At 41.6% G+C, this 14,509-nt stretch overlaps 1 protein-coding gene across 4 annotated transcripts in view; it reads left to right on the top strand.

Annotated features, from left to right (window-relative positions):
- The window catches only part of MTHFD1L (methylenetetrahydrofolate dehydrogenase (NADP+ dependent) 1 like), a 157,642-nt gene extending 144,436 nt beyond the window's left edge, over nt 1-13,206 (top strand). For all 4 annotated transcript variants that reach the window (XR_008576495.1, XM_054821399.1, XM_054821403.1 and 1 more), the window contains 2 exons: nt 6,455-6,563; nt 10,273-13,206. Coding sequence is in view for 3 of the 4 variants with exons in the window: in XM_054821399.1 (XP_054677374.1) it covers nt 6,455-6,544 (90 nt within the window). In the remaining variant the exon portion in view is untranslated. The remainder of the gene's footprint in view (nt 1-6,454; nt 6,564-10,272) is intronic.
- The last annotated feature ends 1,303 nt before the right edge of the window (nt 13,207-14,509 follow it).

The following is a 14,509-nucleotide window of genomic DNA, read 5'->3' as shown; positions in this document are numbered from 1 at the left end:
AGCTCTGTAGCTCCACAGAGAGGAGGAATTTTCCAATTCCGTGGAACAAACTACGAGCTGATCCTGGAGATACTTAGGATGTGCTGCCTAATTTTTGTGCACTAGCTTCCCTTTTTCAGTGCACACTGAGTGCCTCTGTGTGGTGCAGGACAGTCCACTTTGAGGATGGAATAAGTGACCACTCACTGGAAGTGTTTGCACAGTCGCATGCTTCGGAGTGCTGGAGTCCTACCCGCTACCCTCATTGCACGGATAGTCTCATGAAAAATTTCCAAGTATAGGCTTAAAGTGGGGAGCGCAGGGACCTGAAGGCATCCAGTAATAATATCTGTACTCACTGCTCCAGTCATGCAGTGCAGTGAGGTGACTGTTAATCTCTCTGTCTCCCAGCCCATGGATTGCAGTTCCCCTGGTGCCAACTTCCAGTGCTGACCAGTACCTCAGGTGTCAGCGGGAGTAATCTGACACTGGAGATAAAGAGTGCCTAAAGGCACGCAAGGTTGGAGACGGGGAGGGATTTCTTCAGAAGAAGGGAGGAAAGCTCTTCCTTTCAGCTTCGCATACTCTGAGACTGACAGATGCACTGCAGGGGAGCAAAGTTCCGATAGCGGATCTGTCTGTCAGAGCTCTAACTCACACTAGGAAACGTTACTGAAACCCTGAAGTGTAGCTCCTTCGTGCCGTGCCTCAGGATTCCAACAAATTCTGGCACGTTGAACATAATACATGCAGGTTTATAGTGCTATTTATAAATCTCTTGAGTTTCCTCTTGTATTGTTTCTTGCTGAGGGAGTACGGGATGTGCAATTCTCCCCATCAGATTTTATTGAGGAGTTATCCGCAGTCATGTCTATGCTAGATTCTCTTGAGAAACAACATCTGTTTTCTGCAGTATTTCAAGTTTGAAATGGTTGTGGGTTGTCTTAACTTGTTTAATTAACAAAAGCATACAATTAGATAATGTGAATTACTTGCATTTCTTGTCAAATGCAACATTAACTCTATAAGCTGTAGAATAGAGGTTTCCTCAATAAACTGTTTGCTGATTTTTTTGGTATCTTCTAGTCATCTGTTTTCCTTACTTTGTGTAAGTAATTTCTCTGGTTTTCTCTCTCGGTTTAGAAACCATGCTATGCCTGTAAAACAGACACATCTTATAGGTGAAAAAGACACTAACCATGAGTTGGATGTAGTCCTCAGGACCATCTGTTTTGTAAATCATGCCATTGTGCTAATCCAGATAAGGTGATCTCAGGTCCTATTAGGATTTTGCATATAGATAAATGAAAAAATATATGTATGTATGTATGTATATGCACTTGTAGTAAAAGGCAGGATATGTCAACCACTGATAGGCATTTGTATGATAAAAAAGGAAGCTAAGCAGCATAATTCCTCTTGGGACCATAACCTAAAGGTGCCTAACAGGGGCCTGCAAGAGAGCTGGAGAGGGACTGTTAACAAAGGCATGGAGTGACAGGACAAGGGGTAATGGCTTCAAACTAAAAGAGCGTAGATTTAGATTAGATGTAAGCAAAAAATTCTTCACTGTGAGGGTGGTGAGGCACTGGAACAGGTTGCCCAGAGAAGCTGTGGATACCCCATCCCTGGCAGAGTTCAAGGCCAGGTTGGATGGGGCTTTGGGCAACCTTGTCTAGTGGAGGGTGTCCCTGCCCACAGCAGGGGGGTTGGAAGTAGATGGTCTTTAAGGTCCCTTCCAACCCAAACTATTCTATGATTCTGTGGTAACCAACCTGGCTAGCAGAGTCTTAGTGCTTGACTGTGCAACTGCTACATAGACCTTATGGCCAACTAAAATTGCAAGTCAACATGTAGCTGTAATTTAAATGAAACTCCAGTGAAGCTCAACTTAGTCACTCTTCCAGTGACAGTGGATGTGTTCTTGGAGAGGGTGTGGAACAGCACTTTCATATAGCTTCCTGAAAAATAACTGGCATCTTCCTTTTGTAAGGAAGCTCCTTATGTTTTTTTTGTTTGGTCATGTAAGTAAACCTCTGTAAGAGCATAAATGTCTAGTATAAATAACAGTAGCCTGCAGGCTTTCTTAACTAAAATCATATTTTATCTTCCACCAGTTGTGCATTTCCAGGAGCATAAATGATTGTCAGGATAGCTGACTGTAAGACTTGCTGCTTTTGTCCCCTAAACATGAGAGTGACGTAGTAATAAATAGGCATTGTATTTTTCTTACTGTCTTTCTGCAGTTGGTTTGCTGTCATGGATGTGTAGACAGTTGCACAATTTGTGAAGAAAATGGTTTATTTCAGTGAGTTCCTACAAAACTAGTCCCTAGTAATTCCTAAATGATATGTTTTGGCCAGCAGCTGGATGAATTCTTCATAAAAACTCCCCCCCCCCCGCATAAAGCATTCATATGAATTGCATTAAATCTTGCGATGCAGCATTTATGCCTTATATATTCCTTCTCCCAGGGGAAGTGTGATAGTAACAGTTTTGGTCAAATTAAGTACTGATTATTTCAGCTACCTGAATTCAGTTTGTGGCCGTAAGTAGATAATGTGTTGTCATTCACTGTTTCTTACCCTGCTCTTTTCTCACAGCCACGCTGTGCGATGTTGTGTAGCTACCAATCTGTAACCCAAATGTCTTTATATTAGAGTGGAGAGTTGTGCTGATCTCCATGCAATATATAGAGGGTATATATTGTATGACATGCCTGGCAAACTGCTGTATGACTGTAAATTTCTGTAGGTTTTTTTTTCATGCTGTACATACCTGCTGATTACTGGTGATTTAGGCATATTTTCTCTTTCATTGCTCGTTCTCCTTTTTTCAAGTTTTAGAAATGAAAGAATTTTAGTACGTAGTCATCTCAGAAAGCCTCAGAGAGGTGGAGGTAGTCTACCAGCCACTGTGCAGGTACGGTATGTGCTGCAGCCGGGGGACAGGTTAGCATCCCCCCCTCTGCGCACAAAAATCTAGGCTCCGGTTACTTAGGGCAGAGAAAGGGATGCTTCTGCATCGTGCCTGCTGCGGTTAAGGCCAACCTGTGAGTTCCCTCATTTATGCCCTCATTCAACATTGCGGAAAATGGTGAGAGGGAAGAGGATCGTTCTGAGCCCGCAGCCATGTGGAAAGCCGTGATTCAGCCTCGCAGCCAAGGGAGCCCTCTTTTCTCTCCTGCGGTTTTGGCTGCAGGAAAGAAATGGAGGGCTGGCGAGGGAATAATCGGTAGTAATCTCCTCAGCCAACCAGCCAGCCAGCCATCTCCTCCTATTGACCTTGAAGTAATGAAAAAGGGATGGATTCTGCTGCGCGTTACCTCTGTGTGTCCAAATAATGAGAGCAGGGAGAAATGATCGTAAATCTACATGGCTTTGCCTGTTTGGAAGTCTGGGCCATGGGGAAAATGACAGGACGTATTTTATTTTTGCTCTGCAATTCACATAGGTATTCATCCCAAAGTGTTTCCTCTGTGGGTTTTTTTGCCTTGTACTTCATTTTGCGCAACAGTAATTTTAATTCAGATGAACTCATTCCCTTTTGTTGACTTAAATTTTCAATATGAGAATAGTTGTATTCCCTGAACTGGCAATAAACTGGTTTGATATTCACATTTTATAGATGTAATAGATTTCCATTAGTTAATACAGTGGAGTTACACCGGTGTAGAACTGGGCCTATGAAAAAAAAAAAAACAAAGGACACATGTAGGACCCTTTTTTAACATTTCTTTTTTAAAAAATTAGGAAAAACTCCCCTAAACTGATTCTTGTTTTTATTATACAGGGAAAATGAAGACTGGTCAAGCTCGTAGGTATATTTTAAAAAAAAACAAAAAAATAAAAAGGGGAACCTGGAATTTGGGAGTTTACTTTCAGATGTAGAACTGCCATACACAAAGTAACCAGAAAGTTGTCTTTGGCAATTTTTTTCATTCCCCTCCCAGTGAAATGTAATTCTTTAAGGCAGTTTCTTGTCAAGCATTAACTCAGAAACTGGGGTGAATCTGACACAGAAAATAATTCAGTAACCGTGATGATGTAGTAGTCTGTCTAGTGTGGCCAACAGATAAAGAATAGTAACAAGGTGTTTTAGTGCTTAGCTAAGATGCCAGGACAATGTCAGCCAATAGAATGATGTCATGCAATCAGTGGCAAGGATTGTTCAATGCGAACTGACAGTTTTGTCTTTTAATCCTACTGCGTGCAATAACAAAACATCAGGAAGGACTATATTTAAAAACAGGGGAAATGTACTGAGTCCACTAGAAGAGCTTGTTGCATTGTTTTTTCTCAGAGCTCGACCTCAAGTGAGATGATGGCTGCACCGTAGCTGAGCTCCCCGAGCTCCTTTCCTCCTTCCGAACGTGGAATTAACCTCTGAAATGGCAGCAGAGCTCTCCAGAGTAAATGGGACTGTGGTGGAGAGGTCTTACAGTTTGTATCCCCATGATGGAAACATTACGCAAGCGTTCGGAGCGAAGCTGAAGCGTGAGGGAGATGCTAACTCAGTCGCTGAATATGCAGCAGAACAGGTTGACTTATAAAGAAATACAGCCTGCTCCAACCCCAGGGGGGCCTGTAAATCTGGCTCTCTGGAGAAGCTAGGATGGTAGTCATGGTTTTTTCCTCTTTTGAGGCCAATTAGCCTGTTAGAGCTTGCCTTTGGCCAGAGAAAACACCGTAGCTGAGCTGTGCTCCTTAGGGAATTAGGGAGGATGGAGGGAGGAAGCTGCCCGGCCCCGTGCTCTCTGCTGGGAGGTTATGCCTGGCCATGGGTGGTGTGCTCTGGACGTTCGTTCCCCTGCACCCCGTGGCCTGGTGGTGATCTGGTCACGCAGTAAGCAGATTTAATTCATCAGCCAACCAACCCTGGCCACAAAAACATGTCTTTTCATCAGTTCAGTGTGTTGAATGAGGTTGGTTGCAGTAAGATGAGTCGCAGAGCCAGGTCCAAGGGGGAATTATCCCAGGGGCTCACAGGGTGAAACTATCCCCTTTCAGGAACAGGTTTCAGCACACATCATGAAAACATACTCTAATCTGACCCTTCCCTTTGGTTATTGTGTCTGGTACTCAAGCCATTGTGATTAATTTTTTTTTTTTCCCTACACATCCATGTTTGAAGGTCACCTCCTTCTGGTCAGATTAACCACCAACTTTAATGAGACTTTAACTTGCCCCAGCTAAAATTTTATTCCTCAAAATCTAGCATCTGTTAAATAAGATGTAATGCTTAAAGGCTGTTAGCCAACAAACAGTTGCGCTAAGCTGAACTCCAGGTTTGTTTCCAGAGATTGTAATGTCTTTCATCTCTTTGGGTATTAATATAGGGCCTAATATAGCAGGGCCATTCTTCACCTCTGAGGTTAAGATATCAAAAGGGTTTATGGAGTCCTTAAGCCCAAATGCTATTTTTAGAGTGCCTTGAATTAGTGGAAATACAGTGAGATATTCAGGGCTTCTAACTGTCATCTTAAGGAGACTTAGGGTGTGAATCTGAAGTGGTTCAGGTTGATCCAGACTGGTCCTGCGCTAAAGCTGCCCCACAGTCGCCCCTTTGCCCTGTGCCAGTGCTGGCACTGGGGCTGGGGAAGCCCTTCCTGGCTCAAGCGCTGAAACAGCAGAATATGAAGCAGATTAAAAAAAAAAATAGCATTATTCTGCTGCACCTGCTCTCCAGACATCTCCTTCGCAAGGGAGAAGGGGGGAGTCCTGAGGCAGAGGAGGTGAGAAGCTGGGGTACCTCTGATTTAAAGTGGCTTAAGCTATCGTGGACCAGCGCCTCAAGATTTCCATGCTTAAAAGTGTGCAGATGCTGGTGTCTTATGCTAGATCAGGATCTTAATTATGCATAGTTTGAGATAATTGGGTTGCTTTAGCTTCATATCTCAACCTGCTAATTCTAACTACTAAATTAGGATTCAGCTGTAATCCATGTATGTTTAGTTGAACTATTTCAATTTGTTCCTTACGGTCAGTAATCAGTCATGAAAGTGTTGCTATTAATTCTGCTCCTATATTCTGTTTTTCTGTGGGAGAGGTCTGAGTTCAACACATTCATATGACCAGGTGAATTCAGGCAATTATGTCCTTGCCCTTTGCTGTGTGATTTTTTTTTTTTTTTCCCCCAGTAGATATAAATGGGTAAATGTTCTGGATAAATATTCTGAGCAACAAATAAGTCCCAAAGTGTCTTCATTTTGTTAAGGAGGTTTTTCTTAGGTTGCTGTGCGAGCCTGTATTTTGTGTCTTTTATTATTTTTTCCTGTCTTTTAAAAATGAATAGGAAAAAAAATACCAAGCTTGACATTTTTAACAGAAACAAAAAAAAATTGTGGTGAAGATCACATCTGTGGTAGAGTCCATGATGAACAATCCAGCCTTTCTCTTAATCTAAGGTTTACATGGGTGGAGTGATTAGCTGCTTACAGGTGCAGGAATATAACTTTGGTTTATTGTTCCCACAGATGAGCACCATGCCAGGACTGCCCACGAGACCATGCTTCTATGACATTGACCTCGACCCCGTCACAGAGCAAGTGAAAGGATTGTTTTGAGAGTGACGTCCAAATTCAGGTAGGTCAACAGCCTTTATTTTCCTGTTCCAGCTTGGAGGGGGATGTTTGTCTCTAGTATGTACATTAAAAAAAAGGTTGTCAGGAGTTTATCTAGGCCCTAGTTTCATTTGCACAAATTGGGAGGATTTGGGGCAATATTTCATAATGTGCACTTTATCACATGGGTTTCTCGTTTGCTGAATGGTGACCGGCGCTTTGCTGGTGTACGCTGATGGTGCACATTGAAGGTGCTTTTTGGATTTCCTGGCTCTGTCAGTTTGGCGTGAGGAGGAGCTGGCTCTGCAATTGTACCGCTCTTGTCAGTCTGAAGAAATGATGTCGTGTTAGTTGTCTCAAAAGAAATAATCTAGTTCATCTTTGATACTACTCTCATGTGGCAGCGTGTTTCTGTCATTACCTAGATATCAGGGGAGATGTTTCTCAGCTTGTTCATGAGCTTTGCTTTGTTTTTTCATGGGTTTGTTTTCTTTTTCCTGATTGCTGTCAGCTCTCTCAAATGGTAATAAGTATTTCAGGAACACGAATCTGTCCTCTTAGCCTGTCCTATTTTCATGCTGGGTTCTCTCCCTTTTCCATGAAGGCTGCAGTTTCCCCGCCACCTCCTCCCTTCCTCTAAGCACTTAACCTTCTTGGTGTCCTGCTTTAATTTTGTGTAGCACATGTTCCTCACTTGAAGAATCCAAGTTGTTATGAAAATGTAACAAACCATGTGTGTCTGTGATGAGACTCCATCCTCTCGTTACTTAAATCTCTCTCTTCCCCCAATAAATGGGTCTGGAGAGTAAAACAGTTACTTTGACACAGAACAGCAATATTACTGTAAGCTAATAGGGCCATGATGGGACCCCAGATGAACCACAGCTTTGAGGTGCGTGCGCCCAGGCGCTTCAGCCCTGCTCTAGCAATCCTTGCCTACTCTGGTTTGAGAGAACCAGCTTTCATTTTCTCTTTCTGTGTTTTGACGGATTGTTTGGAGGAGGAGAGAGGTTTGCACAACCCAAGGAGACTACTGTTCAGACCAAATTAACTATTCACCTGCCCATACTTGAATGTCACAGCATTCATGTAACATCTGGTGAGAGCAGATTCTGCCATTTTGTGTGTACCAGTCAAGACAAGTAAAAAGCAGTTAGCTTGAAAGTTAACCAGCATGTACAGGTAATTACTAGCTTATATGCAAACCATCAGTGACTATTCTGTTGCTGGGTAGTGTTGTGCATACTGCTTCTTGGCATGTATCCCATTTTTGTTACTGATATGCATTATATGTCTGGCTTCATGCATACATATTGATTCATCATGTGTCAGTCATGTAATTATTTCTGAATCATTTGAAATGACTGTAGAATGCTAATGTAAAATCTATATGCAGATTCACATGGCCTGCTTAATCAGGTGTTTACAGCCTAGTCTTACACAAATCCATCCAAACCATGGTTGGTGAGTTTTGAAGAACAACGATAATTAAGCAGATGAAATACTCCATTCCAACTGTGAAGGTCTTTCATTTGAAGTTGTATGTGAAATTAAAATGTTAAACTCGGCTTTTAGTCAGTGATGGTGTTTCCTCAGATGTGAAAAGAAATGCTAACAAAATCACAAAAACATAGTAGTCAGGTAGGAAATAGTGTATATATATCCAACTGTTAATAAATTATTTTGATGTCATTATGGAGGTATTGATGGCATCAGACAGATGAATGATTCACTAAGTTTAAGCCTTTTAAAGAAAAAAAAAGCTTGATAATATATATTTTTCATCAATATAGGCACATACTCACCTGTGTTCCTACCTCTAACAATCTAAATAAATGCTTTGAGAGTATTGTACTATGCAGTGAGCACCACACAAGGTAGTCAGTGTTCATCAGCTCTAAAGTTCATCCAGTTCATGTGCTAGATTTGTATGTTTTTCATTTTGGATAAAGAGAGAAACAATATTCCCATATACTCTTTACTCCCTACTCTCTGCAGAGAAGTTTAGTATTATTCTTTACTTTCATACATTCACTGAAGTGAACCCACATTGTAGCTGATACTACGCTTTCAGGTATTTGTGGGTTTGTTTCTATGATGGCAGATAGAGGGATTTTTTTTTTTTTCCCCACTTGGTTTGAATTCTTTTCTTTGTATTCTAGTGTACAATGTAAAATTTCTAGTAATGTGATATTGTGCCAACTCATTAGGACTGAATCAAATCTTTAAGACGTGGTAATTGAAAAATATTTAAAGATTTGTGGAAGAGCTGCAGATGTTTCATTATAAACATGCGCGCAGCGCTGAGAACAGTTGTTTTAGTGTGCAGTTTATATCCTCCTCTGCAATGAGTAGCTTCGTGAGACTTATGAAGGAGATACAGGCAAAAGTTCCTGCTGCTAAGGGTCCTGTGTGGGGCTCGTACTGAACTGAAACGTTGAATGTCATTAGCCTCTCTTGATTTTTCTCCACCACTTCACTGCGTTAGTGAAGCAGAGGATAGTTCTCACAAAAATTTGCAGAATACTGGTCATTAGAATATATTCTAAAAAGTCATATAAGCAAAATCTTTGTCAAAAAAAGGTCAGCTTTGTTTTTTCCTGCAGGCAAAGAGCTAATACATGGAGCACACAATATTACAGTCTCTCTGTAGGAGCAATGATGTGCTCTATTAAAAAACTGAAACATATCTGGAAATGAACCTGAAGGAATCTGGCTAGTTCTTCATCGCTAGCTGCCACCCTATTAAGATTACACTGCCCAGGTCATACACTGAGAAAGGTGAAATTGTTTCCTTAGGAGCTCTGTCTAGATTGCCCCAGTCAGAATAAGAATTACATGGAAACAAGTCTGCCAGTAGGAAGAAATTTTAAAAAAAAAAAAAAAAAAAAATTATTTGCATAGGGAGGGGAAATTATGAGCCTGATCCACTCTGCAAAAGTCAAGTCTGTTACGGACCCTTGTGAGCTCTAAGGATCCCTCTAAATTAATCATTGGCAGCAGGTGCCTGCTCTTACTGTGCCAGTTTGGCTTTGGGTATGTGGGTCAATGGTGGGGGTGGCTGTTTGCCTCGGTTGGTTGTGACTTAGTAAGGCCATGGCTGTCTGCAGTTGCAGATATATTCTTGCACTTGCCTGCTCTTCAAAATTGGCAGAGCATCAGAATGATTGTAACACACAGCACGGGTATTTTGCCACCCTCAGAGCTTTTCTGAATGTGAGGGGAATCCCAGAGCTCTCAGTGTGACCATCTTCACGGCCGTGAAGGAGCCCATGAGGGGAGGACACGAAAACGGATGTCCTAAAATTACAAACTATTTGTGGGATATTTTAATCTTCATTCATTCAGATATGGATAGATGGTGTTTGAAGACCTTTCCTTTGCATCCACAAAACTGATCCTATGAAACAAAAACCTGACTTCTTTTAGTTGCATTCCCCGCAGTATTGGGTTCCATTCAGCAGCGATTACTACAATAATGTATAGTCGAAAGTCCGTATCATACTAGACTATGAGTACAGATTTTTGTCTCTCACCTAGTAGGGTCACACAGATAATAAATGGGAGGTGCATGTGGCAGAACCATAATAAACAAAAATGTTTAGTTAAGGCAAAAATATCCAATTTCAGTAAAACACTGCTTTTAGGTTGTGATGCTTTTTTTTTTCCTCTTTAAAGAAAGAAAAGATGTCTTGTTTCAACATATAAATTCTTTATCTTTCTCATTTCAGAAGCCTGGAAATTAAGAACTGCAACTTTCCTGTTTCCTGCGAGTAGGAGACAAAAATGAATCTGAAATATTCCTGTTATGTGTCTCTGGAGTAATGTCAAGATAGTCCAAAGAGCAAAAGTTTACTCTTTCTTCAAACTACTTTTTATAATGAAATATAGCTATAAGGTTAAAAAAAAAAAAAAAAAAGGAAGCTGAAGTTTTTCTTGCTATAGTGCAGGAAGCTCTCTACTGGGGCTTATGCTTGTTTGTGGATAAAACAGCGTTGGAAAAGAGGGAAATTTTTCACCTTACATTTTTTTGTCTTTTCTCAAAGGAGTTTACAGAAGTATTTTCCATATTGTGGCCATCTAAAAACTTGCATAAACATGCTAATACTGTGTGATCAAACCTATTTCTCTCTGAAAAATACACTTTCGCTCCTGGCATTCAGGAGCTGAAACTACACACAGATTAACTGCACATTTTTGAGTTATCATCAAGCGTTGCTCTGGATGCATTTGAACAACAGCCAAGCTTCAAGCAAGGAAGATATGAAGCAGAGAAAGAACAGAGCATGTATTTTGTAAAAGGTTTTTAAAATATAATTTGTTTCCCTGTTGGGCAAAGATCTTTTGAAACACTTAAGCCATAGCTGTCTCATATCCATAGGTCTCTGTTTATCCAAAGCGTATGTTAGAGGCTCTCCAGCTGATAATGTGCTTGTTGTGGTGAAGCTGGTTGTTCAGAGAGGGCACTGCGCCTTCTGAAGCCTTGTTTTCCTCCTGCTCATGGCTAATGAAGCCTCCTGCTGTGCTGGCTGCCGACCGAGAGTTTTTCTTGTCCTGTCCCTGGCAGTACACAACGCCCAGTAACAACAGAGGAATGTCCGTCAAGCAAGGATGCGACAGAGCAGAGCTTTGTTCGGCTTCGTTTTTACAAAACTTGTAGAAGTGGAGTGTGTTTGCTGTCTGAAGGGGGTATTCAGACAAGTTACATCCCAAAACGTGTGCTTTAATTTACCTCGGCAACTTACCTTGTCCGTTTTTTCCTAAATCTGCAGCAAAACAAGCCTTAGGCACAGGACACTGCATTTAGCTTTTCAAGCTGCTGCTCCTCCTCAGGAAACTCTTGCTGACTGACTGTTGGTTCCTTCAATAACAAAAAAATGCAACAGAACAATAGGTTGAATCGAGACAATAGGCTATTGTATTTTTAGGTAAAAAGCAGTGAAATAATGATGAGAGAGTTTATTTTCCTGGTGACGTTTTTCCATCCTGTCGCTTTGCTCTGCTTACGCACATCTGTATGTTATGGGCCTCTGCAATGTAGTTTTGGTTGCCTTCTGCACAGCCACATTTGGAGACTTAATTATCTCAGGACCTGTGTTGTAATTGAGGGGTTTGTTTTGGGTTTTAAAATCATGCTACGTTATTTATAAACTCAAAACTATAATTACGGACAGAAAACTGGGGACAATTAAAATAATTATCCGTGCCTTCCCTGTAGTAGCACGGAAATATCTGTTGACTGCATTTCAGAACTGTTCTATTCATGGCATGGTCCCCCAGCACCATGGGGATTGCTGTGAAGATAAACATAAAAAATAGAGCAAGTTGATATTTTAGCCTGATTAGACGATAGAGCTCATAACAGCCTAGACTGGAGCTGCTTTAATTACACTGGGGCAGGACAAACATGATCAGTAGAAAGCAGGATTCAAGCGTCGCTCTCACACTGGGGAGAGAGATTTCTCATACTTGTCTATTAAGTTGTGCCCCAAAATACAACCACGTTGTTCGTATATATAACTGTGTTGTAACTTAGTCCTGCACACGCTGAGCGATCTAGCCTAGAAAAATCCAAAGACTTACAGAAGAAAATAAGTGTGGTTTCCAGCCATAGTTTTCCTAGTAGCATTCTTTCAAGAAAAATAAATGAGGTTTTTTCCTCCATCTTTCCTGGAGAAGTTTGGAAAACCATAACCGTGCCTTACTTGCGGTCACTGTGTTTGCGTTGGACCTGCCTGTCCAGTGTGGGATACTAAACATGGCAGCAGCTGTCTGCCCGTGAAGCTCCCACATGGGATATGGGTGCCTGAGCAACAGGTTTGATAAGTAATTTCAAACTACTGCTTGATACCCATGCACTTTCTGTATTGTCCCTTCAGCCCACGTGCGCTGGGACTGTTTATCTGACCCATCGGTCTTTCCCTAAAACACCATTCCAGCTCAGTTAGTTGAGAGCTGACAAACATCCTGTAATTTTTTTCTACTGTCATGTGCACAGGATTTGTTATATTGTTTTGATAGCTTCAATAATTCAAGGAAAGCTGGAATGACCCTCTCTTGTTTTGTCATAGCTTCCCCCTCCCCTCCATCTGGTTAACTAGCTGCAAAATCCCTTGAGCAATTACATTTTTGGTTCTTTCAGTTCATTTCTAGTAGAAAATTTGTTAAAAATAATCTATGTTGGCATGCAGATGCTGTCTCATAATCCAAAGGGACTGAGTTATTGGCCATCAGTTGAGCTGCAGAAACTGCCAAATGCCTTAATCCAGAAGGGTTTAAAATGAAATATTGAAAAGGCAAGTGTTATTGCTGGGTGTGTCGCTTGTTGCTATGCAGATGCGATTGCAGGTGAGGGACTCCTGGCTTTGCATCTGCTCTGAGCAGTTTTGTGACACGGCAGCTTTACAAGGCGGCTTGCCCTGCGTATCCCTGCGTTTGCTAAAACATGTTGAGAACCACGCCGTTGCTTATTATCAGAAGATCTGCTTTTTGTAGTGACTGAATACTTTGTTATTGCTACTGCTGAACTACAGAAAAACTAGTGACATTGAAATACATCAGACTACATACAATGGGTTTCTTTGTATTTTGAAATTCAAAATCGCAGAATTTCAGTTGCCATGAACATGAAAATAAAGTTATGTGTGTACTGATGTTCATTTTGCAAAAGTAGTGCCTGTCTCTGAATTCATTCACAAAGTATATCCATTATTTAGTATTGTTCTCTCTTTATCTGCCATCTTGTCTGTTTAGTGACCATTTTTTTCTCTTAAGCCACTTAACACATTTGGTCCCTGCCTGTTGCCATAAGGGGCTGTGCACAGGAGGGTTGTCCACAGGACCTTCTCCATCAGTAAAGACCCCTGAAGTTGGTTTTTGTGTGAAGGGAAGGACACACCAGACTAACATCCTTTCCTGGTCCCAAAATATCTTGCTGTTGCCTTTGGTCCTTGGTGTGAAATGCAGGATCAGATGCAAGGGTCAGATGGACACTTTCCACTTCTTGGTTGGCAGCTAGATTTATGTGAAACAGTATCGGGTACAAGAACATGTGCCTGTGAGCTTCTCAGGGTGGGACTTAAATACAAACAATGCAAAAGCTTCAGGAACTATGGGTGTTAAATCACCTGGACCATAACACAGCAAAAAGCATCCCAGGAGCAGGAATAAACAAAATGGGGAAGAAGGAGGCAGGGTGGGGGAAGAAATGGAGCATTTCAGGCACATATTGGTCTCACTGCTTCTGTTTTCTCAATAGCTAGATGAAGTCTTAACCATATGATTTGGATTAGCACTGGGTTTTTCACGTGCTGCTCACAGCTACGTTTCCCAACAGCTTTTCAGCTTCACTACAGTGTTTCAGCAAGAAACATACCCATACGTAACAGGTCTCAAGCACTGGGGTTGCGCTCCGGCGGTACGTGGGTCTGCCCTGCTGATGGCCACCCAACCAGCCAGAGCCAGCATGGGAGGCAGGGGAGCTCTCTCCCCTCCACTGAGCTATCGGGGTAGCAACAGAGGGTAACAAGTTTCATCCCTGTTAACATGAAGTTTTTCACAGAATATTCTTTTGAGAAAATATTTCCGAGAAAAATGTTAAGGCCAAGCTAGGGCCCCCTGCTTGAGAGGGTTGAAATAGAAACACTGAAAGTCCCTTCAAGCATTTGCCCTGAGAGCAGGGCTGCTGCGCTGTTCGTGCTACCTTACGCTGTTGGTTTAAGGCTAGAGTGTTTATGTAAAGTAAGCTAAATTCAAATATTTCCACAAGTGTGGTCATAGTCATATTTCCCTGCTCCATGCACTTGAGTGTAATATATTACATAAGCATGAGGGTGTATGTATTTGTGCATGCAGGTTTTATGTAAAATTCCAATATTTGCTTCCCAAGTAAAACTTAAGTCTTTGAGTAATGATTGGGAAGAGCTAGACTGCTCCATGCCAGCATAGGCTTGACTGAACAATACCATG

The sequence above is a fragment of the Grus americana genome, chromosome 3 (assembly GCF_028858705.1).
Source record: "Grus americana isolate bGruAme1 chromosome 3, bGruAme1.mat, whole genome shotgun sequence".
Taxonomy (NCBI): domain Eukaryota; kingdom Metazoa; phylum Chordata; class Aves; order Gruiformes; family Gruidae; genus Grus; species Grus americana.
The sequence above is the reverse complement of the archived record's forward strand: the minus strand, read 5'-3'. Positions and strand labels throughout refer to the sequence as shown.